This window comes from Neodiprion pinetum, chromosome 4 (genome assembly GCF_021155775.2).
Source record: "Neodiprion pinetum isolate iyNeoPine1 chromosome 4, iyNeoPine1.2, whole genome shotgun sequence".
Classification (NCBI taxonomy): Eukaryota; Metazoa; Arthropoda; class Insecta; order Hymenoptera; family Diprionidae; genus Neodiprion; species Neodiprion pinetum.
Genome location: NC_060235.2, coordinates 25610009 through 25637934, shown reverse-complemented (window position 1 = coordinate 25637934; position 27926 = coordinate 25610009). Strand labels below are relative to the sequence as shown.

The window sequence follows — 27926 nt, the reverse complement described above, 5'->3', positions numbered from 1 at the left end:
TGGAATTGATTTTCACTTATTCAAGGTACCACAACGTCACTGGAAGATCGGAATAACAAGACAAAAAGATCTGCGCGTACATATGATCAGACATTCATGAATCTAAATCTAAAAAATCCGTAGAGCAAACAAAAATCGGTGCACCCATTTCACTCAATCGTGAATCTTGATTTGTGATACAGTTCTACTTTTCAAATTCTTCGCACTAACTCGGTTCTGGGTAAAAACATGTAGGTACGTAATTCACTTATAGGTACGCAATTCCTGAGTTCGTTATAATTGTTTGTCTCATAGATCGGAAACATGCTTGCACTTCAATCGTCTAATCCTGGAATCCTTTGAGACAAATTATTTTTTTTCATTTGTGTTTTATCATACTCACATTTATTTAAATGATTATGTTAACAGTTTGAAGTATAAAATTTTACCGTCTCCAAGATACATGTGAGGTATGATGAAGCAAAATTTGATTACGGAAACACAACCTTCAAGAATCGCCTTTCATCCAGTTTTACTATTTGTATCGATTTGAAGAAACATTTTGGTGTCGCCAAAAATAGTTTGGGTGAAGCTGAATTTCATTGTTCCGCCTACAGTGAAGACTCCGTTATTTTGCACAAAGAGTTTCATCGTAAAATTCATTATTTAAATTCAGCACATTGGTATTTAGCTGTCGCAAATGATCAGTAATCCAAGTAACGCACCCTGAGATCGCTGCGTGTTAATTTGAACAAAGCACCACCTCATACTTTGCAAAATTCTATTCCTATCAGGTGCGATTGACGCACTTCACGGCGAGTCATGCATGAAGGACTCACATCGATTGAATCGACTTTTCTCTATACGTTTTGTGTCTGGTCTTTTGAACATAAATAAAATATCCCGGCATTCAGAAATGTGTATTCACTGACTTTATAATAAGACGTAAGATCACACATACCTACGTATGCTGGATCTTAAAAATTATTGGAATGCGATTGAAAGAAAATTCGTGATCGCATAATTTGAAAGACCAAATCGAAAAGCTCTTCGAAAGAAATAGATACCAGCTCAGTTGTCGAGAGTTTTTTTTCTACCATAAAGCTCGATTGTTGTGTCGGATTGTTTCGATCGGCGGCCTCATTTTGAAATTCCACCACTTGTGTTACAGTAAAATAATTATACAAGTGACGCATTTCGCTGCTTTTACGGTAGGTAATATCTTCATCTGTTTAGAGCACCTTCTCGGCTGTGTTAATGTAACCTCGACATTCATTTTCAGCGGTACCAAAATCAAAAACTGGATGATCATTATTTTCAGAGAATCAAAACCGTTTTGTAAAAATGAACAATCTTTTTCATGTGATCTCCATAAAATATTCGATAGTGGCCACTTCAAACTTTTGAACCTATGAATATTTTATTACGTCATTTCAGCCATCATACCTTGTCCTATGAACAATTTTCTACCATTATACGTAGAATATATTAATAAATCAGTTCATCACACTTTTCGTTATTGGCTCATTTCAGTTTTGGATTACCGAGGTTACATCGCGATTAAAAATATTACCCAACCCAAAAAAATTGCGGCCTATCGCTCATGTTACCAGTTTAATATAATGCAAGTAATAAAATTTCAGATCAATGCCCAGAATAATAGAGTGGAGCTTACAATAAACATCACACCGTCTGGACGTCGATTTTCATTGTCCTGCAGATGGCATCGTGTTATCTTAATCAAATCGCGTCTGTCAAGCAAAGCACGTATTCCATAAATGCTCTATCGTTTTACAAGTATCCTCAGGCCCAATGCTTTGCCCATAAAAATCACTGTCAGCATAGTAAAGAATAGACAATTCGTATGTTCAGAATTTAACTATTACGACTAATCAGGTTTCATTGTGCAATGTGGCAATATAATGTCGACTTTGGAGCTATGCAAATTACGTGGCCATCAAACTTACAGTATTCGGCTTGACTTTCAATTATTACCCCTGGGCCTTGAATAAACCCAAATGAATTTTATAAGGATCAAATTTGACGTATGAAAAAATCAAGGATCATCGCCCATTTCAAAGAACGAATGATGAGATGATTTCATAGCTGTAACTCTTCAAAATTAAATCTACTCTTACAGGTGGGATTTATATTGGCAAATCGAATGTCTCACTGTGGATTTGTGCGCTCTTATAATATCCAGTACCCGCTGCCATATCGCATTTTCATGACTTCCTGTAGGTCAAGAGAAGTGGAGTGATTTATACTTCTATTTTCAAAACTGACTAATTCACTTAACGCGCAACCCGATTGACCGGAATACTGACTGATAACAATTTCTTCACATTGATCAAACGATTAATTTTCACCATATTTTCGAGTCAATTTACCACTCCAAAAAACGTGTGTCTGTCCGAGTGATGGCAATATTCCTCTCGTTCACAGAGTCGAACTTTTAAACCTACGACGATCACGATTTCGGTCTATTCGTGGACCGAGAACCAGATATGCACGATATCATACAACAATCAATTCAAAAGTTCGTACATTTCTATTCTTTTTCAGTTTGATAAGATTGTCGAAATCGCTGGTCCAAAGTCTACCGTCAAAAGGCCTGAAAAATCTATCAACAATAATGATTTGAATTGTGTAAATGGCATCGCAGGTTTATATTGAACTCTGAATTCGACCGTTTTTCATTTCCTACACGGAGGGTAAGGAATTCTTATGGAAATAGAAAGGTAATACCATGCAACAAAATAGATTTTGTCGGAGTCCGTTCACTTCAATCTAGTATCCTTTATTTGTTCCAAATACGATGAATTCAATTCAACAATTTCTATTTAGTCAATTTATCGAAATGATTTAGTCAAACGAATTCGTTGATTCAACAAAAGCCTTTCTTGTCGCGATCAAGTGAAGTATTGATTCGAGTGAACCTTTAGATGTATTTCAGAAATTGAGTCAACTAAATATCATTACATTTGAAGTTTATACATTGTTCCTCCAAGCCGCATGTTTTTTGATAGAAACGATTAGGTACTTCAAATAAAATAAGTAGATGGATCTAGCCAACAAGAAATTTACGCCAATTGAATGCCATACTTCGTTGATCTAAGCGAGGCTTGCTTGGCCTAACTGACTGCATCAGTTGTACTGATTTGATTATGAGGTAACAGAAACACTATGTACTTTGAAACAAGTATACGTATAAGTATTGATGAATACATTCATCGTGAACATCAGTATACTAGTACCATAACCGTTCACTAGGTGGCGAACTCTCGCGCTACAAAAATAGCTTCAGAGATACTTACAACATCGGGTAGTCGACTAGGAGGTCCGATACCGTAACGTATTATAAATTCGACAGCAAACCTAATACAGACGAAGAGAACGTAACATCATATTACGAGGCATCGCTATTGATGTTGACGAAATATAAACACAAACTTTAAACACATGTTCCATTAATACTTTTACGTAAACAACAATAAGCTTTGGATTTATCCAGTATTTATCGAGTAAATCTCATAACACTCTAAGATAATAAAATTTCAAGTGGCATAATTCGAAGAATACGTTTTGTGCGGTCTAATTAACTCAAACGTGCAGTTAATATAAAAGCTCTGTGTGTAACAACAAATTTAATTACCAGTTTCAAGCATTCAACTCTTAATTCGACGAAACGTGAATTTTAAAACAAGCTTAATTTGTTCTGATACAACGATTCCATATTTTTAAAACAAAACTATTGAAGTGCGTTCAATCAAATTTTTAGTCATTTCAATCACACATTTTCCTGATACAAAATTCACATTATTGCAACGTATTCGCACTGTGTTATCTTCAATAAATTGATAGCCGTGGTCATTCAAAGGCTTGATTCTGTTCTATGTTGAGTCGTCACGAGTATTTCATTCGACAAAAGTATTTTTTTAAACTAAGCAAGTATTCTGTTGGCTGCATTTGACTATAGCATTTAGTTGAATCAGACGAATATCACTTAACCTAAATAATGCTTTCTCTCCGTCTAACACATATATACCAAGATAATAATAATCAATATAATCCTTCCTGTGCAATTGATGACGTTTATGCATAAAAAACAATTAAACTTATCGAGAATGTATCTACAAAATATATCAACAGATTACCATCAACAGTTCAGCCTCCTGTTCTCTCAGTCTGCAAGTTATAAGCTTCGATATCTGGGAAACGTTTCGGTAAGTCACACATTTTTTTTTCTCGAACGATGAATTCATCCACTTGATGAGTAAATGTTTATTTAGCTATCAAATCGTCATATTCTGTTCCCTTCTTCATGATCATATTCGTACAGTATTAAAGACCACTAGAAATCAATTGCAGTAATATAATCAGCTGACTATAATTTAGGACAGTACGCTACGACACTTGTAATGAACGTTGCTTGTTTCTAACGGATCACTTCGGTCATACAATTCAATTAACAGTTTTATTTACATCGGCTATTTAACAATGACATCGTCAAAACATGAATATAATCGAATAATATGGCATTATTGAATAGTACTTTTTTTTAATGATAATTTCATCATTCATAACAGAATTAGTTATCTCCCATAAGTTTCCGCGAGGGTTTATCTCACGATCATTTTCCATAATCCTCAAGGATCAAGACTCTTTCATTTTCTGACTGTATGATTTTCAATTACTGCAACCAATATTTCAGTTCTCGATTCATCATTACTCTAACTATTTTGTCTACGAGATATTATTTCTTTGCTACAACTAATTCTTGGCTTGTATTACCTGAGAACGAATTGAGTACTAAATGATTGGGAGTATCCTCTAAAAGTCGATAAAAAAATGTCAGCACAAACAATAAAGTAACAATGAAGCCTGACGGTAGGCAGCATACGATGCACGCGCGTCATGCCTAAGTCCAGCACTCAGGCGTTTCTCACTATTGACAATTTGCGCGGAAGAAAGCCTGTTTGAACATCACCCGATAGGACACCATTATTGGCCACCAAAATGGACTGTGTCCGATGAATCGCTGTGCCTAATCGGTCTATGTTCAGGAGAGCGACAGAAATAAAAAAAGAACTAGACAAAACCTTAGATTATATTTCTCCCAATCTTTTATACAATTATCGTACAAAATAATATAGTAACAATTCAACACAGAAATTCGGAGGTATTACTCAAAAGAAGGCGGTAATTACAGGAAAAGTGTACGTAAAGGAATGCGAAAAATTACGAACAGTGAACACGATATATGTATTATGTCGGGTAATAAAGTAAAAATTAATACGTTGTTGTTTACGTTGAGCACTGATTTTCTCGATGCTTTCAAGTAGGAAAGAAAATGGAATCGCAAATTTAGTTCGCAACCGTAGTTCGTAAAATAGCTAATTAGGTCTGCTGAACTCCTTGATTCAGATTTATAACGTTTCTCTTTTTTCTATAATTTTACTGGGATTCAAACAGTTTTTCTTGATCTCACTCAACTAATGTCACAACACCTTCTGCATGAAACTGCAGCCACTTAAACAATCAACGGACTACAGTTACAAATAATTATATTGTTTATCTGAGTTTATATCGATTATCGATTCTTAAAATGAGCCTGCGACAAAAAGCGATACTTACATAGCTACAATTTACAATTACAATTACACGATACTATTTAAAGAGGGTATGATGTGAAGTAGCACATCGTTGAATCGTTGAAGAGTCTCTAAAGCAATGCTCTCTGTGCATTTTACAGCGATTAATATTTCAACAATTAAGAAAAACCGTTGACATTCACGAGTTGTCGTACGGTGTTTGATTTTTTAACAGATATTATATTTACAGATACGCGCGTTATTCACAATTGAAAAGGTGAATTAAAAAAAAGCTGTGAGTGCCATTTTTATTTTGAAAATAATTTTTCTCCTCCGAAGACATTGGCTTCGGCTCATAGATATTTTCTAGACAAAACAAAAATGGCACAGCCTTTTTAAATTCTACTCTTCAATTAAAAACCTTTGACCTGTTGGACAGGAAATTTCAAACTTCAAACGTCTTTCGATTTTGACTTGAAAAGTTTTTCGAACGGGAAATCTTGGAAGGCCTTGCCGAAGATCTCCGTAAAGGCGGTGGATACCAACTCGTTTATCAGACCTCTGGTCACCACAAAGCCTGGCTGCCACATCGTGTTTATAATCCTGTCCAGGACCGTTTCGATCAATTGCCGTCCTTGCAACAGGTTCGTGATGTGGAGTTCGAGATTGCTTATCTTCTCGACGTCGATGCTCGCCGTTAGCTTAGAATTCGGCTGTCTGGTGATCATCGTCGTCTGCACCAGGTCGTCTAAAAAAAATAGAAACAAGTAAAATAATTCCACCAATTCAACAATTTCGTGTAATGAAATTTGCCCGACCACTGAGATTTGAACCAGACTTCACAAAGTAGTGACCTTGCTAAATTCTATGATTACCGATGAATTTCAATGCCAAATTTTAATATACGAATTTGATCTGATGGATTTCAGGCAATTCAACTTTGTATAAATAATATATACACCATGTTAGTGGTTACGAAATATTTGAAAAATACAATTAATTGTCAAACTTCCACCGCAACTTTTCAACTCAAATTTTTCCGTATTGTCTTATTATTGTCCAAATTGATGGTGGGTCGGAAATACTTACACAACGTCAGCGTAAATTTCCCTTTGTTGGCTATTTTAGTGTTAAAAATCTGGGCTTTGAACTCGTAATCACCGGCCAAGTATTTTTCGGGAAAACTTTGCGTGTATTGAACCTGAAAATTCAAAGTGGTAGGCATATTGTAATATTGGGTTAAATAAGAGCAAGTAACCATTGCTCGCACATTCGTTAAAATATCGTGCATATTAACAAGATCTGGTGTATCTGTTTTGCCAGTGTAAAATGGGAGAATCGACCCACGTACTATAAAGTTATTAACGAAGTTACGATTTTTGTAAAAATATGTTTCACGAGATTTACATTGTACAAAGAAGTTGTCGAGACATTTTTAACAGTCGGACGGTTAAAATTTTACTGGAGCAATATCTTGTTCCCTGAAGATTTTATTAATAACAACAGAGGGAGGTTGAAAAATTTCCAAAATCTACTAATTATTCTTACGTAGGACCACCCACATAATTATATATGCATATTGTGGATATAATGCATTACACTATTGCTGCAATCTTGATGGAACATTCCACATTCGAGCGCAAAATTATAGCTGCTGTTAGTGTTACTGCCATCTTTCAACATACATATAAAAATATATCTTGTGTCGCGTGCAAGGAGAAGATAAGACGCAACTTATCATACGTAACAACTTTTCTTTCACGCTGCAAATGATTTACGTTTAATCGTAGAATATATATGCAAGAAAAAAATTTTTCATCGACTCAAAAACAATCAGGCCAAGTCCCGTCGTGAACTCCAGATTTAATGAGATAATACGCACGTACACTTTCCTTTCTAATTTATGCATCTGTAAATACATTGGAATTGTCGAATTGCTACTGGTATTTTATGAAACTTTACATCACCAGTCGACAAGCTCCTCCGACTTATTATTAATGCTACATTCGCGAAGTTTTTATTGAAAAAATTTTTCAATTGTGGACTGTAAATAATGGTGGTGTTGAAATTGATAAAATTTTTCCAATACGGACTGTTATAGAATTTTTTTGTGATCATTTCGAAAATTTAACATGAAATAATGTTAAATTAACATTCTAAAATTCAATCGAATATAGTCTTTTTGAAAAACCACGCTCCAATTTTTCCAACGGTTCAAATAGCGCCACGTACATACATAAAACTGATTATCGGATCTATTTGCGATTTGACATTCAAAATTGATAGCTAATAAATTGAACAAATAAAATTGTTCTCCTTGTAAAATTTACTCGATTACCCACGGCCGTAAAATGCCTTGTATTTTACCTGCCCCAATCAATTGAAATAGAATTTCGGAAAAGAATCAGCTATTCGATGGAGATATATATGACGCATTGTTTTAAAATATCTCTCAAGTTTCGACTGGAAAACTGCTCGAACATTAAAAAAATATATAATTCCTAGAATTTTCATTGAATCGCGTACACAATCTTTGGGTTTTAATTTATTGCAATTCACTGTTGCATACTTCGATATAATTCATTCCAAAAACGTTTCGGTTGATCGTTCATATCGTTTTTTTTTTTTTTTTATGTATATCACTGTGTCTACTTGGCATCGTTCACCATTTCACAATTTTTTGAGTTCGACAATTTGTCTCGGATCCCCGTGTTTAAACATCTAGCAAATTAGACTAATTGTGCAGATTGAAATTCAATCAACCGGTCGTAGTACCTTTTGTAAAAAGCTGGGCTTTTTCCTCAAACCATACGGTTTTACACTCACCCTGTAGTTGGACAAATCGCTAACGAATCGCGTGACTTTGCTAGCCGACCAACCGGTTTCGGTGACGTTCCTGAGGGTTAGGGTGAATCCAAGGGCCGGGACACCTCTGCTGGCTGTGACTTCCTGGGCAAAGAAGGGATCGAAGGGCGCGACGTTGTACTGAGGAAGTCCAGTCTTGAAGAAGGGCCTCACCGCGTTCAAACCTTCTCTTACACACGCGTCGAAACCCGCCTGCCCGACTCTGCAATTTGCGAAGTTGTCCTCTAAAAGCCAGATTAACACTTTGATCAAAATTCATTCTTCTATTTTAACAATTTTCTATTAATACATGAATGACGGGTGTCTAAAACACCGGATTTTATCAGAATTCGATGTTTGGGTCAGGAATAACAGGTTCTTAATTAATGGTCGAATAGTGTAAATTTATTCCACAATCGCAAATTAACACTTGTACGAATTCATTGTAGTCGTATTTGAATGCGCTCTGTTTTGAGGGTATCCAGACAAAGAAAAAAAATGTGTTAAATTCACCAACCATGGCAATAAAATGCGTAAAAAAGTCGTTTCGTTGATTCGAATAAACGTGGTTACAATCGATACATAATCGAAATTGTTGTTATGATCACGTGTTCGACTCAATCAAACGACATTTCTTTTGTCACATTTGATAAAACCAAAAACAATTTTTTCTGTGTGTATTACATGCGTTTAGTTCCAATCAAATCTGTGCAACTTTCGAATAAAAATGAAGGCATCTTCGAGTCGGTTTGGGTTTCATAGCAGAGGCCAGCCAGTAAAGTGGGGGCAGAAATTTGGCCCTTGGGTTACGTTCGATTTGTCAATACAAAAAAAAAAGCGAATACCTAAATAAATAAATTGGCCGAAACTCAGGTCTGGACGAATATACGTAATAACGTATGAACGACTTTCTCCTCGGACGAACCGGTAGGTCGAAATTTTGTGAGACTGAGAATGGCAGAGAACACCGTACGTGTTCGGCGGTTCTTTCTTATGATAAATACGTCACCGAAGAGTCGTTACGATCGAACGTGGAGGTAATGATCAGACGATAAAAGTTGAGAGCAGTATTGAGACGGTACATAAATTAGCAACACTGTTATGCCATTCCTCATCAACCGAGCGAAACAGAGTTGATTGACTTTCTAAGCTACTACAGATATGAACATGTACAATGTGTAATTCAGGCCTCACAACGTACCGCCAAAAAAGTATTACATGACATGCGATAGCGATGAACGATTAGTACGGAAAATCTAAGGGCCCCCTATTTTATTCACATATTGTAACCGTGCGAGCAAATCCTAGCGCCTACACAGTTCCGGTAACTGGTTGTATTCGTTTTACCTTCGGCTACAAGTAAAAAAAAAAAAAAAAAAGATTCGATAAATAGAAATAGAACATTTGACACAACTGATGGCTGCAATTTCGACGAAAATAGTAAGGTTATTTGCTCGTTTTGTAACTTTGTCGAAGCAAATTGCTTGATGTAACTGCTTTGATACTCGCTTATTTTAGACGAAATGCTAAGGAGCAAGGAAGTAATTTTCAATCTGGCAACGTATGGGGTAAATTTTGAATTTGACCTTTTCAACGCACAGTTTTTCGAAGACAAACAATTTCTAATTACTTATTGTTTCAGCATGCAAAGTTTCACTTCAGTCGACCGAATGTGATTGAATGGTATATATTGTGTAACAAGGAGGTAAACTTAGTTTTTTATGGCCGAGCGTAAATTTGCGATATGATTCGTAGGCCGAGTTTGCCTTCTTGTTGCACAATGTCTCTGACTGTAAGTGCAAATCTTATTTATGATCGTATAAATCATAACCAAAAAACGACAGGATAGACGTCGGTATAATGAATTTAGCGACCCATGGTCACATAGGTCCAAATATTCAGATTTCGGCTCCGACTAAAATTAAACAACACATTAACGCAATTACGACGCAGGATTTTTGCGTAAACATCCTTTAACGTAGCGTCCTGTTAACATGCAAAAAGGATGAAAATAACACGTACGGAAAATCCCAGCAAAACAATTTCATTGGCAAAACAATATTCAAGTCCAATGACTGACCATTAATTTTTTTTTTTTCGTTTTAAACAACGCTGTTTTGTCGATGGTAAAATTATTTCAATGGGAACCGTCCACGTCTTTGGTCTTTTAATCCTTTTCGCATGTCAGTAGAACCCTGCATTGATTATGGATTTCAAGTCACGCATGACAGTCGCAAAATTTAGGTCTATAATACATCGATAAGTACCTTCGAAGAAGTTCACGTCCAAAAACTTTGAATCGTTTTCTAAAGGCTTATATATACTTTGCAATTTTAACATTGAATGGTTATTCGAAATAGACGGTTCAATGTTAGAACTATGATGGATTACCTATGGATATGTAAACTGATTTTCGCTGATTCATCAAGGTCAAAATTCATCTTCGCTACTTGCGACGCATTACGTCATTCGGGTAAGAGATGAAGTAAAAACAAAGTGCGAAACATTCGTACAAAGTTAACAAAACTCCCGAAAGACATTACAAAGATGGTGGAATGACGTTTCGTGCACGACTTTGGAGGAGGGTTCATCATTTTCGGTCCTAATATAAATTAATTATCAGTGTTTGCATTACGTCGGATTGACTTGGACTGAACAGAAAACCTTAATTTCTTGACTAATTTATCTTAGGTGTGTTATTCACGTCAAAGATCTTGCATAATGTCCAAACGAAACGATCTAGACGCGCAGATGAAATATTAGGAAATATTTTTGACTAGACGGCTGCATAATCAACTTGCTGTAAATAATAAAGACGACACGTTCTTCCGAAATGTAAAAGTCTGCGAAGTGAAAAGTTTTGCTGATGCAACTGATATTTATTTAACTTGACCAAATATCGAAGCCGGTATACTTTTCAATCAGTCAAACAAATATCATGCGATCGGTTCATAATAATTTGCATTGTTGAATAATAGTCGCAGATAGTTCCATTCGACTGGAGAACGCTTTAGGCAGACAAATTTTCGGAATAAGTATATACCTACTTCGGAATTTCACCAAATCGAGTTACGAGCTTATAACACATGAAGAAAAATTCTGGTTCATTTTACGTGCAACAGAAGCGATATCGTTTGTGTCTGTATATTATTGTGTCTCATAATTTTTATTCTAGACATTCAGGATTTACTGTTTTCCTTGCAGATAGAAGGAACAAGTAAAAGTTAACTTTGACAAATAAGGGAGATACAAATCACCTTGTAATTATTGTTTAAAGAACACTATTTTTTCGTGTTGTCAAACAAGTGCTTCTGGCATAAATCAACGTTTAAACTTTCTGAAACTTATCTGTCGTATTTTAAATATTGCTTAGACATTATTCATACTATCGTACAAACAAAATAGATATTCTTAAAACTTTGACTAAAAGATTACTCGGAAAGAGTATTCATTTTTTTTTTTTTTAATTCCCATACCCTTCGCAATAAATGCTGCAATTCATATGCTATAATAGACTTCTTTTCGGATCCCAAAAATTGTAATCAGAATAATGAACAACTTTAAACCAATTATATTTCAACTTTATATGTTTATTATGTGGGTTGATTTACCAACTTTCGGCGTAACTGCAATTTGGATATGTTACAGTGTACACGGAGATATGTGAAACCTCCAACTTTTAAACCCTTGTGCCTAGCCGTTTAGGAGACAGACGTTGGTCGATTTTATCATATTCTCCATTTCAACCTTTGTCTTCGAATTTTTATCACTCCCTGACTTCACTCTAGATATGTCAGGATGTACTCCGAAATCGATGACATGAAAACATGAAAACAATTTTTTTCTTGGACCAAATGTATCGAACATACGCTTATTTGTGACTTTTGAAAACCTACCTTAATACAGATTTCATATTCGGCAAGATCGAACGTTATTATATAATAATATACAGGGTTGTGTTCTTTCCGACGATAGGAGTTCCTAAAACTTCGAAGACAAAGCCCATTTCGAAAATGTGATAGAACTGATGAACACGGTTTTGGTAAACGGTAAGGCCCAAAGGCCTAAAAATTGCAAGATTCTCGTATCTAATAATCAGTGTACGTTATATATATCCAATTTATAAGTAGACAGAAATTTCGGCCTTAAAAATTAGGCAAAAAATGCTGGGTGAGCCTATATTATTATGTAGTCAGCTATCGGTAAAACAAATATGTAGTTTGAATAAAAATCTTTCGTTCATGTTACAGTAATATATCGATAATTGATCACATTAAATTTTTTTATTCATTAATCACAATCCGCGGATGAATTGAAAATGTCTCTACTATTTATTAAAGCGATAAATATAATGCTTGTGCGAATGAATGACAGACGAAGCTGTAAGTTATCTACGAAAACAATTCCCCGGCGGTGACTGTTTTAGCACGACACAATTACGCTTATACTCAAGACCTTTCATGCATTCTTTCACAAGACTGTAAATGAACAAACACTTGTCCGATACTATTGCGTCACAACCCGCGATCCAAGTGGTAACCATTACTAGGTTCGAACGTTTTCCCGTAATCACTTTTACTCGACAGAGAGGAAGGGCATCGCGAAGACGACCGATCGGGATGAACAATTATTGCACTTTTTATATCGTACTCACCGAACTTCTCGGCTTGGCCCGCGGCCCAAAAGGGCAAAAGCCCACCAATTATCAATATCTGGAGCTGCATGGCGTCGCCGCGTTGTTCCTTGCCCGTGGATTACCGCGTTCTTTGACCAAATGATCCCCTCGGAAGCCTCCGGCGTGTTGTACCAGGTAAATAAAACGTTAGCCTCAAGTTTAGCCAGTAGTCACCACCACGCGTGGTGTTTGCCAGTGTACTTTCACTCCGCGCATTGCATCTCAGTGGGGCTGTCCTAGGCCGCGATACCACACACAGACACACACGCACACACACAGACACACACCGCACCAAGTTTATCCCATGTAAGAATTTTAGTTTCTGCCATTACATAATTCAATGAGAATCTTTCGCCGTTGAGTAACCAGCCGTTGGCGAGGACCGGTTAACGGAAACGAGGCACCGAAAAACGTGAATCGCACCGATCGATTCTCGAACTCTGAACTCAATTTTCCCTGCATGCACCCTCTTTAAGAGGTGGGAACATTTTTATCTTGGCCTCTGGCGTTCTCGAATAGAGACTCAGGACGGACTGAAAGGCTCTCCGAATCAGACTGCCGAGCAGACCAATCAGATACGATTCTTCTGCGAGCCGACAAAAACTATACGAGAAAGTCCTAGGCTTTATATAAAGTCAAACATGTGTTCGGTTCACTGTTCATTCTGACAAAAGGACACTCACGATCTCTATGCGTGTGTGGAATTTAAGTGGCAAAAAAATTTACGCGCAAATTTCTCCGAACAAACAGTTTTTGCGACGAGTTTTCAGATAAAAACAGATAGAGATTACTCCGTGATCAGTCGAGAACGATATTTACGGAGATAATTATCAGCCAGGTTGTGGTTAAAAATTAGCTGTATGTACGGAGATGTGAATGGGTTGTCGTAAAGTATTGCAGAAGATTTATCGAGAAGTTTTTACGTACATAGTGAACATCGTAATGTATGATCAGACTTCGCGGAGATATTTTTCCAGCGAGAAACAGGTCTGAACAGTCTTGGTCAAGCTCAAACACTGCTCTAGATTAAGACAATTGTCAAGAGTTGATCAGCGATTCTGGTAACTGGCGTACAGTCGGTGTTAATTCGTATGTTACCGCAGCGCTGCAGAATATATATTTAATAAACATGAGAGTCATATCAGTAATTAATTCCAAAGCTACAAATTTCAAGTTACGTAAAGTTTATTGGCATTTGGAAGAAGGTTTTCACATTTCAGAATTCTAAATGTCTTCACAAATGAAAGAAAGTGGCACTGTGAAAGCTTAGAAAACTATTTGAAATCGATAATATCTTGTAAGTTGCAGCAAGACATTTCAATTTGTGATTGGTCAAATAATGTCTTTGTTTAGCTCTGTTACAGAATTATGCTACAAGATAGTTATAAGATATATCTTCAGACTGAACCATTTGCAATTCCCATTACTATGGGTTGTACTATTTTCAATTCTCTAAACACGAAAACTTTCTGTAACCAAGCTACAGAACTGGGAACAGATAAACTACTCGTAATTTTAGGGTTGCAATTTATCTGGATCTGACAAAATTGAGTCTGCTGTTTTAACTGCATGAATCAAGATGCCACAACATTTATAAAGTATAAGAGATTTTCTCAATATAATAGATTATCTTGAGGCTCGTATACCTACCTAAGAAAGCATGTCCAAACAATCCAAAAATTTTGTACATGGCCATATTTAGAAGTATTATGTGCTTTATCTGTATGTGTAATGCGTCAAATCGATTGAAATTTGGACTCAAGCTTCGTTTTGACAAAAGAAATGTGAGTACAGAAACTGAACTCCATTAATAAATAGTGATCTTTCAAATCTGGGTATTTCCTAACCTTGAAGTTTAAAAGGTTTTGCACTAACCGCAAAGAACAAAGTTGAATGAACATGAGAAGACGATCAACAGATTAACATTCGTCATTAAACAGCGTATTTTTTGAAAGTGAAATTTTCGTAAGAGTGCACCGCATTACCTCTGAAACTGATTTAGTATAACGCGGAATCTTGCGTCATAATATATTCCTTAGATTACGTATACACGCATACTTTCCATTCGATCCGTTTAAGCGATGTACGTGTATTACATAGGTGTTACAGTTTCGCTGACATCATAATAACTACAATTACCAAGATTTTCCGCTTCTGCACCTGGCCGTAGAATGGCCAACATTTGATCCTGAGTGGGGAAACTAAAGGAGTTCAACGAACAAAAGGTATGTCAATTAAACCGACCCAGCAGTTTACAGTGTCGTAATCCAGTGATTCGAACAGAATTTTCGCAATGATGACAAGGGGTCAGGCTGTAAATTACATCACAGATCGTTGATATGAAAGCCTAGAAAATGGTGACTGCGTAGATTAAACACGAGTAGAGAGGCGCACGTACGGAGGTTGTGCAATAATAGAATTATCGTCACGTAAAGGGCCCGTGTACGTATCATATATCTGGTTATTTCGTGGAAATGTCTCATGGACAATTAAACATGGGATAAGTCCGCCTGCGTATATGCAATTCGGGGCACATTTTACCGATCCGCATTTGTTTCGTGATCTATCATTGGAGTGAGCGAGGCGTGGACCTATCGTCCAATTGTCAATTGGTAAAATGTATTTTTAGTTGCCTAAATGCAGGCGGATTACGCCCAAATGTGAATTGCATAAATGCAGGCGAAGTGAGCTTTTGATTATTTGCCCGTGGAACGTTTTCAGAAAATAATGCTGTATAGTTTTACGCGTACGGGACTCGTTTAACCCATTATCCTCAAACGATTTTAGGTGAGATACAATATTACAAGTTGAATTTAAAGTCATATTTTCAACCACGCCCATAATCGTAATCAGGACGTAGAAAAAGGATAAAAAGCGCGAAGAGAAATTATGCGCACATAACACATAACTTGTTCACTGGTTTAAAGTATCCTATACTTAGCTGTGGTAAATTGATTTCTGAAATCGATGTCTTGTTGCAAAGTGATGTAATATTCTGCATTCTCTGAACTTTCGGTTCAGTTATTACGAGGGCTTGAATTTAAATGAAGACTGTGACACTTGCTTCATGAGTAAAATAAAATGTATCGATGATTATTCAAATTTTCGAATCAAACGTCAAAGATTATACAGTTTGACTGTTGTATGCAGGCTGTTAAAAAATACTCTTATTATTAAAAGCTAAATAAACAATTAGTCTGATTGCACTTCAGCATGAAAACAAATGTGAAGAAATTACAGTTAAAATATCAGCAAAATATACAAGCATGAATTAACAGTGAAAAGAGAGAGATGATTTAAACTGACATTTCTGCAAAATAAAGTTATTCGAAAAAGTTCCTCACCAGCAAAACAGTGACAGGATCTCGATCGGTTGATTTAAAATGTAAAAGTGTCGAGAAATAGAGAAATAGAGCATCAACTACCGTACTGATCTTCGACATTTAAAGACTAAGCACTTTGTCATGTATTATTAAGCTGCATGAACTAAAAGCTCGTCATTGTAGACACAAATTAAAATGCGTTCTGCGACGGTATATTAAGAAAGTTTCGATTGCGTATTCTTTCAAAAGTATAATTAACCCCTGATCGTTCAGCATGTTGGATAATCGATTTGGCAGATTATTCCCTCTAGGAGACGAGGAACCAGCAGGTGTTATTACCCCTGACCAGGGAATCAGACAAGCTAGGAACGGAGATCTCCGTTCGCAGTAACAGTGAAAGTATCCGGTAAACTGCATCTGCCAATGCCCCCACGGCTTCAGTCTTCCAGCGGTGCTACGTTTAGGAACAATCCATACTTGAATAGCAACGAGACGTGATTACACTCACTTGTTTCCCGAAGGACTAACTGTGACAACCTCTCGTGGGTTCAGGGATCTAAATAGTGCAAGTCAAAAAAGTTGGACCAAATGAAACGTGTGATCGCCTGCTTCCTCCTGGCGTTGACGACTGTTCTTGCCTTAGGAATAGACGAGAAACGTAAGTAGACCGATCAACTAGGTGAACCCGAATCGTTATCAACCGAGTCGACATTCCTTAGGACCCTACGTGAAACAGTGCTCCAAAAAAGATCCGAAACTCAAGAAATGCCTCATAGACGCTCTTCATCACTTGAGACCCTATCTTCGGGACGGAATACCTGAGATCAAGCTGCCTCCAGTCGAGCCTTTTCGAGTGAGTCTTGCAACAATCGTTAATTATTTCGCAGCCATGCAATTTTTACACTAGACGGTAACGCGAGAAACGATCTTAAAACGAATAATCGCGATGCCATTTTGAAGGAAGGACACACCGAGCTTAGTTTTCATTTACGTCTCAGCAATTTTCTGAACACTGACAGCAAAACGGGTACTTAATGGTGTCATGAAAATTATCATTCGTGATTTTGTACTGACGTTCCGTCTTCAACGCAGATAGAGGAACTAATATTGTCGCTCACTGGTGGTCGGAATGGGTACAAGATACAACTTCAAGAAATGGACGTTTTGGGTGCCAGTAACTTCACCGTCTTCGATATCAAGCTCGGATCACCCTTCGAGGCGCTCATCGAGATTCCAGCCCTCGTTATGGACGCTCATTACTCCAGGTTAAAAAATTTTCTATAATATAACTCTAATTTCATTGTCTCGAGTTGAAAACGTCGGTTTCACTTCACTCGTAACAAAATGAAATAAAAATAATATAATTCGGAAAATAAAACGAACGTGTCGTATTTTCTTCATATCTTAATACCTCGGTACACAAATTCCTTAAAATGGTCGCAACTTTGTTTGAAATGGGAGCAAATTTCATAGTGAATTTCAACAACAATGCTAAAATTGAAATCCATGAACACGGAAAAACGAAACATACGAATGAAAACTCGATTCAGCGTGAAGAAACTAGTCGCGTAGATTCCAAACTTGGAATAAAATTTGTCGCACATCGTTTGAACAAAAAAATTCAAGGGAGTCAACAATAATATCAATTTTTGGCCTAAGCAAATCTTATCGTCAATTCAAAGTAGTTATAATTTAGAATACAGTTTATCTCACACCGGTTTACCGATCGTACGTTCTTAATCATTCGCGTAGTCATAACCGCGAAATTGCGTGAAATTGATGACGCTTAATCGACTCTATAAATCATGATTATAGTTACCGCGAACCAAAATTGCTGCGATTTTTTTTCAATATCGACGTAACGTTCGCAATTTTTTGCCAATTTCGCCCCGACACGTGACTTCTCGGTGCGAGTATTAACGACGGGAGCGTTGATCGCCGTTACCAACCTCACGAACGGCTGTTTCCTGTAACGCAAGTGAGAGTTCGTTGCACAACAGAAATACGGCAATTAATTACAGCTCCGGAGTTTTGATAATTCTCCCGGCAAGTGGCAACGGCACTTTCCACGGTCGTTTCGACGACGTTCGTGCCATCGTCAAGGGCACTGTCAGCACCAGCTATCACGAGGGTGGGACGTACCTCCACGTCGAGACGCTGGAGATCGAATTGGCCGTTAAGGAAATCGACCTGAAAGTCGACAAGATCTTCAACAACAATCGGATTCTGAGTGAGTCGCGTTCTTGATGTATTACCATGAGATACGGGGATATAAGTGATAGAGCTCAATGTTTTTAGCTTGGGTAATATCTCTGCACCCCAACGGCATCTTTTTTGCCCTCACAACATAACCTTTGTCATTAATTTTTAGCTTTTTCAAAGACAAAAACTCTGGTAACGTATTATTATTTTCAAAGTCTGAAAATAACTTTGCAAATAGGAAAGAACTTCTCTAGGTTATCCCCATAAAATATTTCGTTCATGTAACTTGGACGTTTTCACTCTATGAATGTTTTATTGACTCAGATTTCATCCGTCACTTTATCCTGGATAAACGATTTTTTATCTGTCCATAAAATAGACTGATATATGATATACCTGTCATTTTATCACATGTTTCATTTTTTGCTCGTCCCACTTATCGGTGAACGAGGTTATGTCACGCGGAAAATGGAGGCAAGAATACGATCCAACCAAAAAACATCGAGCTCAGTTACTTTTACAGCTGTTTTATCGTGGGAAAACAATGTGATTCGGTGACACGGAATATCGTTAACTCGGTTCATATCCGCGTTTCAGCCGAAGCCATCAACCTCTTTCTACGAGAGAACGGTCAGGAGGTACTCAAGGCGATGGAACCGCAGCTGAAAAAAGAACTTGTGATACTATTCTCCCGGATCGTTAACCAGCTCCTTCTTCACGTGCCTGTTGAATCCTTCCTCAGTCCGTAAATTGATAAAGAGAGCTGATTTGGACTCGGCAATCGGCTGGATGCGATTAGTAGGTATATGATTGTAGAATTCCAAAGCCTTTCTTTTCTCGAGACAATCACCGAATCTATCCAACATTTCTTACATTCGATCGCAGACAAGAAGAGTCTTGCATGCGCGTGAGAGAGCGATAGTTTCTTTTAAAGTATACTTTCTAATTCGCGTCACTTCCATATATCTTATATACACCGTATCACGAGTGAAATATTCCCAATGAAAGTTAGGCACCTCGAGTATAATATCCGCGGATCAGCCATCATCTTTCTTAACCTTATACCAACAGGATTCTTGTGATAGTTATTTCACAACGAAGTATTAATAATCGGTATTCCAAATCTGATTGTTCTTCGATGTATTACAATTATTGTTAGTTCTTTTTTTTTATTTTCTTTTTTTTTTTGAGTTAAATCTATTCAGTAGAACCTACACGCATAGTTGTTTATTTTATTTTGTAATAGTTTTTCGTATAATAATAAATTGAATACGTAATTAAATTATTGCCAGCGGCGATTTATTATACCTATATTGCATATTATAGTAGCACACCGCGCGTGCAAGTCTGTATAATTATTATTTTCCATTTCCCAAGCTCGATTATTTATTCAATGCTGTAACAATGCGGTATATAATTACCAGACGGCAATTGTAACCGGCAAGTTACAGAAGCAGTTGGATTAAATAGCGAGGCGATGTTGCAAGGCTTCTTCATTTCATGTTGCAAACACTGAGAAAATTGCAGCTTCAACCTTTTTTTACGGTGTCACAACCTCCTAAATGACGATACCGTTTTTGACCAATATAAATCTCATATCATTTTCATCGTAGCATTTTATCATTTAACTAAAATTTGGTACACTTTTTCACTAATTTGTTTAGTTTAATAGTTCTCATACGTCGCAATGTGATACCAATGAAAATTAACATCGTATTACTTACGTTTTCTCTTATTGATAATTGTTCAACGAGTAATCACTCAAGTTTGTCAGCATCTCTGGAGTTTTCGGAAAATCGTTACAGGCGAGTTCCGAGCCTTCAAAATATGGTATATTTTATGTGTTCGGTTTACTGTACTTTTTTAATCAAATAAGGCTTTAACATCAATTTATTGTTGCACAAGCATTAAATTTTCACAACAGTTACAAGAAAATATAGTAAAAGTGATCGGAATGAGAAAGAATAGTAACGGATACCAGACTTTCTGGTAACAGCTACAAAACTAATAATCATTTTGTACCTAGAACTATATTTTTCGATCGTGGTAAAAAATGAAAATAGTTAAGGACTGAGCCGTAACCTGAACTAAAAATTTCTGTCAGTCTACACCGTGATATTTTAACACTTTTACTCAACTTCACCGTCTTTGTTATAGTTTTATATGATAAGTCACATTATTTTGGATGAAATTACAGATCTTTTGAAAATCTCAAATATTTCGTACGATTGTTTTACAACAAACCGTTACGAGGTTGAAACAAAAATATCACAAATACTGACTGAAAACTAAAAAGAAGTATACCATAAGCATCCAAACTAGCTTGAGAATCAATGTTTGTACTTTTGTTGTACAAGATGACAGTACCGAACGCGGACTGTCTTTTTAATTGTGGTTACTCGTTCTTATAGCTCTTGCTATAAATGAATGCTGGTCCAACAGAGCATTAACGAAAAAATTCAGTAATGACAACTATGATTACATTGAATATAGCTACCTTTACCAGATTTAATTACATTTTCAACAACGTTCAATACAAATTTGTTACAGGTGAAATTTTTCTCAGTGCGATGTAGTTACATAAAATTAATAGCATTGAAAGGATATAAGTAACAACTCACCGCCGTATAATTTTTACAAGATTTTATTTTCTTATTTTCAACAAAACGTATACTTATGTAATTAAATTTTTGGAACAGAATATTAACTACCTGTACGGAATTTAGCTACTAATCCGTCATGGTAAAAATTAGTAAGTGTAGAAACGTGAAATTCGCGTTTCAATGCGGCTCAAACATCGGATTTTTTGTCAGAATCTAACGCCTCGAACTCCATGACCGAACAATTACTCAGCCATCAGAGGATCTTAGGCGAAAATAACGCGCACACTCTCCTTTCCTAATTCTAATTCCACGAATTAGGCGAAGAGCTTGGAGTACGACAATTTGGAAAACACGAGGTTGGCGAAATCTGTCATCATCTTGTCCCAGCGAGCGCTAGCAATGGGCAACAATTCCCTGTAGAAGAGGGGCCAGTACTCGTTGATGAAACTGCGAGCGATGTTATCTGAAAATTAATAAAACGGGGTCGTGGGTTTACAATAAACAAGGCACTGTGAGAATTTATAATACAGTCGTCGTGTTCTGCTGCGTTTTGTAGCATAAGGTGCCTCGTACTTCATATTAATATATTGTACGTGTTGGGAACATTAGACTATTCGCTGAATTCCGAATCGAAATTTAAGAAAATGGAAAAAACCGTTTGAAAAACCTTGAACAATTTAAGGAAATTTTGTACTTTACTTCGCCAGTTCTCTTGGTATTCCAAACCACGGTACCTTGTGTCAAAGATCAAATTTCCGACTCGTTTGATATCTAGGTGTTTGATTTATTTGACAAATCGTACTTTCTCTACGTGAATCGCGTCGTCTTACGTTGCGCGAACGATGTGAAAACATTTTTTAACAATTATAGACAAGTATAATACTTACTGAGACTCTCGTCGCCGTTGAATAGATCGTCGAAGTAGACCTTCATTTTCTCGACTTCCGGTAGAACCATGAAGTGCTCAACAACCCATCTGTCGTTTTCGATTCGTCCGGTGATGTCCCACACGGTTTTGACTCCCTCCATGCTCACGTTGAAGAAACCTGACGTTATGAAATATTTTGAATGCAATGTTTTTCAAGAAAGGCAACAGTGCTATAAAAGTCTGATATTCATGTTCAAATTCACTGTTCTCATCGTTTTCACTCAAAATGAAGCGAAGCTTTCGTTTACCTTCGTGTCAGAGTAACGCCTAACGGTCCGATCTAGTTTTACGTAAATATTGCCATTAATTCTGACCTTTTAAATTTTATGATTCAAGCATTGTTACAATAATCAATGTTATAATAGTCAAATCGATTAGAAAGTTCAATTTAAATTCCCGCATGACTGCAAACGCCTGACAATAAATAAATAAAAAACTAGTGAACGAATAATAGTAATAATACAAAATCATACAGATAGGTGAAAATAAGAATTCTCACTGGTGAAAGTAAGTATCGATATTATAATAATCCGAATTTAAGCAAAGTCTCGAGTACAGAAACCAGTTACAACTCTGAAATATTTGTGGAATAATCAGGATTTCCATGTTCACAATAATGCAGACATGTGAGAAACGCATTAATTCAATTGATAAATTATCCAGATTTGATACTGAGCGATTTGCCGCAAAATTTATTTAATTAGATCGATTGCTTCTTGTTTGTTAGACAAAATCCAAGTGAAATTGATATTTTAATTGTTTAATCCAAGAAAAAATATGCTAAATTAATTGAATAAGAGCTTGGTTCGGTCGAAACTTCTAAAGATTACAATTACGAATTGGAATAACATTTGGAAGCTAAATCGAACTGAAATATTTTGTGTTCAATAATAATTCCAATAAAATACTGACCTTTTCCTCCAACTTTGAAGTCGTTAAGGTGACCTTCGGCCTTGTACTCGCCATCGATGAAAATTCTCGGGAACAAGACATCGACTTCCAGCCGTTGTCTGTCCTCGGAGAACGTCGATTTAACTTTCAAGATCTTCGCCCTCGATGTTCCGTACGCGTTCACCTCCTTCATAAGCAGTTTTCCTTGCATCATCCCATTGCTGTACGAGATCTCTTCCAGAGCAACGTAGTATGGATCGAGTACCGGGACATTCAACTCAGGTACGCCTGTTTTATAAAAAGATGATTTTTAAACAAAATGTTCGTGCCAGAAAGCCAGAGGTGCATTTTTTCTGCACGTACAATTACAATGGTAGTAATCAAAAATTTTTATCTGGCACAATTTAGAAATGTTAAATTATACACTAATTGTAAGATAAGAAAAGTCCTTAAAATTTTTAGGCATGATTCTTTATGCGAAGTACGTTAATCGATTTTATTACGTTTCAAATTTTTTGCAATTTCTGTCATCGGAAAAAAATATACCCCAACGAGCCTTTTTTGTGTGAATAACAGTCGAATCTTTTCATTTCGAGCGAGATCTTCAGGAATTGCAAAGAACCTAGTCTTTTGGTAAGGGATGAAAAATGAGTTGTTTTCAGTTTTTATGTGAAAACGTAGAGATTTCGGGAGGTATTTTGAAATTTTCAAAATGGGATGAAAATGAGATCACAATTAAATCGATAATTTCGAGGATTTCAAATACTCTCAATAACTATACGTACACCTGAAATATTTATTCCCATTTGATCATGATCCCATTTCTGTTAACGCTCTAATAATCACAGAATATACTCCAGAATGTATATCTTTTCAAACAAAAATTAAAAACAATGTATTTTCATTTCATTCGCATATTCAGGATTGAATATATCTGGAAAACTTGGTTTTTTTTAAATAGTTTTTAAGAATATACCTCAAACGGAATTCCATACTCGGAATTACCTGATTTTTTTGCATAAAAAAAACCAAATTAGGTCATATTGATCAACATTTTTCTCGGAAACGGTAATGCGCGGAGGCTTAAGTACACAAGGACATATCCAAATCGCAATAAGATCAAAATTTCGTGGCTAAAAATCTACCCGAAACTTGTGACACTTTGTTTTTCTTTATTTCCATTACACTGTAGCTTTGCGCTTTACAAGTCATAAATATTCATCACTCAAATTACTTCAATCAATCAATGTTAAATATGGGATTCCCCCTCAAACTTACCTTTGGAGACTTTGGGAATAGCATCTTGAATCGCGGTCTTCAGACAATCGTTGACATTTTCTGATTTCCTGTTGCAAATCTTCATGTACTTTGCTAAAAGGATTGAAAAAACAATAAAGTTAATTTAATAAAGTACTTTTAAAAAAAAATCACAATATAATTTACACAATCAGGCGTATTAGACGTTACATAAAAACCGCAGTGACGGCAAAGCCTGACTGGATTAATTAACCCGTGTGACATTAAACCGAAAGTTTTTTTTACCGGTTCCACATCGCAAACTTCGTGGCCTCGGCACGTTTCAAACTTGAACTTTGTACTCTGCGTTGTTCAGTTGTGAATAATTCACATTGAAACCTGTTCTGGGGATTTGGATTCAGTTTGGATTCACTCTAGTTTGTCGGTTCTTAATATCTGTGGACTGATCACAAAATTATATGGGATCCCTTTGTTGCTCAGATTATCTGCACGTGAAGCTATTTACTCTGATTTCAAGACGCCTGACACACGGTCTTTATTGAGCAATACGGAAAGCGTTATTTTTCACGACTGTCGTCATTATAATGTTTCTCTCTGATTACATGTGCATAGAAAAAAGGTACCTGCTGCAGCGAGAATGGAAATTGAATTCATATAATTGCAACGTACATCGTGTAAATAGCGATTACGAGAAAAAAACAGCCACCAAGTCGTTCCTGGCCATGCAGCGTGAGCAAATGTATAATATTTGTACATATACAGGTACCGTATACATATTCATTATTTTCTGTGTGAATCTTCACCAAGGTCTTCCGTTTCTCAGCCATTTCATCGTGTATGTGATATATTTATTAAAATATAGACTAATTGAGAAGAGGAAGTTTTTATACGTATGACTGCAGAATAACCGCACAATTTAATAACCGTTCGGTAAACAAGGTGAGCATGGATACACCTGTAAATAAATTTACCGCGATTTGACAAAGCGTTTCGTGGAACCGGCAAAGTATGAACGTTTTTTAGGCCCCGATATACTAAACTTTGGAATTAAGTATTGGAACATGACGACGATAAGAAAAAAAATAATTTCGACGATATATGAGTAAAAATCGGCAGAACATCTTTTTGCTCTGTGTTTCTTTGAAGAAACAATGAAACCATGTAACACCTGGAGAAGGTCTGATCACACAGAAATATAGTATAATTGTTTAGTTTAAGTATCTAGGTATTAATTGTGTTTGGAATTGATAATTATGATTCAGATTTGTTTTTGACGAGTAAATTTGATACGAGCTCTAACATTTGATTGCGCGAATGAGATTTTTTACTCAGTTCATATTCTTAGCGGGTTACGGATTTTATTTGAAAAGGAATCTTCTTGTTTAATGGTATGAGCAACGGAGTTTTATCACCTTTTAAAATACAAACAAAATCCTTTCTTTTATAGAATTTGGCTTAGACATGAATTTCATTACATTGGCTATTACACCAGATGTAGAAAGACAATTACAACAAAAAAAAAAAAAAAACAACACATTTTAAAAGTCGCGTACAAATTCTAACTATTTCAAAATCGTGTAATTGTTTTTAGAACTCAGTTTTTAGAATAGTCTAGTTCTTGTTTCCCTTTAATTAAGAGCAGTGTATGCTCCATTGAACCGATGTGATGACAATCAAAATCAGCGATTATTGACAAGTATTTATGCAACCCTGAACTAATTATCACAATCCTTCGCTCCTCCGAAACCAGTCGAGGGACACCCACAGTTAATATATACCTAGATTGATAGTCCAATAACTGATTATAAATCCTCAATGTCCTCCGGCGATTTTCAGTTCAAGGCTTGACCACTTAAGTTTTTATGATTCTTCACGCAAGTAAACTAAAAAAACTATGAGTTCATCTGTTGCGAGGAAAAATTATACTCGTGATTAATCAACGCACGCATTATGCAATTCCAGTTGGGCTGTGCAACCTCTGTTCTCATATTTATTGTATGAGATTCTTGGATTACTACCTATCTTTTTTCTTCTTTGATGATACGACTTGAACAACAAGACTTGCCAGTTGAGAAATCGCGAACATAGATAGAATCCGTACATGTGAATAATCTAGACTAGTCTAGTTTGCTTTCTAATTTCATCTGTTTTAACGATTCCAATAACAAACATTATATCTCGTTGTCATGAGGTCGCTCATTTTTATGCGCTAGAATATAATATAATTTTAACATTATCAGAAATATTAATTACTGGATCATTCCAACGGAATCCGATCATTCCTGAAACTTGACTATTTTTTCACTTTCACTTTTTCTATGACAATTCAATACTCAATTCCTAAGCTCTCTCGAAATACTAGCTTTACATGGAATACTGTTTTCAATACTTTCGACAATTTCATCACGAAAAATATAAGACAAAATACGCGCAAAAGTTTTACTCATTCTGTATTTTTAGATGTCCTGCATGTTTGGAAAACGTAGGAAGTGCTCTTACATCGTGGGAAATAGATTTTGACATTGTCAGAATATATTTCTCAATCAATTATTCTGCAGTTTTGAAATTTTTGCTTTGAACTTGTGAAATCACGAAGGAATGCAAAATTAACAAAAATTTTTTCGGTATTGACAAAGACGAAAAATTATCAATTTTAACGTTTTTTTTTTTTTTATTCAAGACTGTTGATAGAAAAAGACTTGAAACAACAAGAATCGGTGATCGTCCAATTCCACGACTGCAACGGCCAAATTTCGCTGGAATTGATCCAACGCCATATCCTTTTTCCCCAAACGTACGATACATTTTTCAAGCTACGTCGGATCTCAAACTCAAGACCTGAATTTCAGCTCCAAGAACAATAAAACCATTACGTTCACAATATGTATTGAACTACTATGCGCGAATGCAAGAGATATGTGAGATTCAGATCAATAGAAAAAACAAGACAAATTAATCGGAGTAACTATAAATTTCGCAAATTTGCGAAAATCCACCGCAGTTAAAGGAGACGATTCGATCGTCACGAGTAAGGTAAAATATTTATGGGAACCAAAGTGCGAGATGAAATGACAACAGAGTTTAGCGGCAAACAAGTAATGGTTTAAGTTTAGTAATAACTAGTGAAAACGTACGTATTTCCACTTCTTCAGCTGCAAGTGCGACGGAAAAGACCGCGCATAAAATGACCGCTACACGCTTCATTGCTACGTTTGAAAATTACTGCTCGTCAGAATTTCAACACTCTCTTTATATAGGCGGTCGGCCAAGGACTTTTGAATCCAGCATGGGGAGGTATGGCTTGTTGTTTCAAACCTGGCCCGTCTCATCGATTCCGTCCAATCTGCGAGCAGAGAAGTTCTTGGCGTTCACGTGCTGCACACACCTTGCAAATTTATTATACCTGGATCGTTGTAAGTCGTAGATTTATACAAAATTAAAAAATATACGCTGGATAAAGGAGGAATAATAATCCGTCTCTACGAATCCCGGGTCAGGACTGATTTATAACTGTGGTAAACACGAATTTCGAGATGTCAATTTTTGATTACGTAACTAATAAGAGAAGAAATAGTTTTATTAGATAAAGTTTCCTTTTGCAGAAACCAGAACGATATTACGGATTTTCAG

At 36.2% G+C, this 27926-nt stretch overlaps 3 protein-coding genes across 5 annotated transcripts; 1 reads left to right on the top strand and 2 right to left on the bottom strand.

Moving 5' to 3' along the window:
- The first annotated feature begins 3135 nt into the window (after positions 1-3135).
- On the top strand, positions 3136-21481 carry LOC124216667 (Juvenile hormone binding protein 1). 3 transcript variants are annotated; one of them, XM_046621469.2, is made up of 8 exons: positions 3136-3151; positions 4132-4205; positions 15193-15317; positions 16713-17073; positions 17135-17268; positions 17508-17680; positions 18437-18645; positions 19215-21481. In XM_046621469.2, exons 4-8 carry the CDS (start codon positions 17004-17006, stop codon positions 19364-19366), a joined length of 738 nt encoding a protein of 245 aa, XP_046477425.1. In that variant the 5' UTR covers positions 3136-3151; positions 4132-4205; positions 15193-15317; positions 16713-17003; the 3' UTR covers positions 19367-21481. The 3 variants fall into 3 exon arrangements, with proteins under 3 accessions (XP_046477425.1, XP_046477426.1, XP_046477427.1); XM_046621470.2 differs by lacking the exon at positions 3136-3151 and having other exon boundaries at positions 3259-4205; positions 16727-17073; XM_046621471.2 differs by lacking the exon at positions 3136-3151 and having other exon boundaries at positions 3259-4205.
- Positions 5072-13371, bottom strand: Jhbp16 (Juvenile hormone binding protein 16). Its single transcript, XM_046621464.2, has 4 exons — positions 13072-13371; positions 8400-8662; positions 6663-6774; positions 5072-6321 (listed from the first exon to the last, which is right to left on the bottom strand). Exons 1-4 carry the CDS (start codon positions 13139-13141, stop codon positions 6026-6028), a joined length of 741 nt encoding a protein of 246 aa, XP_046477420.1. The 5' UTR covers positions 13142-13371; the 3' UTR covers positions 5072-6025.
- On the bottom strand, positions 21246-27579 carry LOC124216664 (protein takeout). The gene is made up of 5 exons (XM_046621466.2): positions 27431-27579; positions 24318-24410; positions 23061-23327; positions 22108-22266; positions 21246-21683 (listed from the first exon to the last, which is right to left on the bottom strand). Exons 1-5 carry the CDS (start codon positions 27498-27500, stop codon positions 21535-21537), a joined length of 738 nt encoding a protein of 245 aa, XP_046477422.1. The 5' UTR covers positions 27501-27579; the 3' UTR covers positions 21246-21534.
- Between the last annotated feature and the right edge of the window lie 347 nt (positions 27580-27926).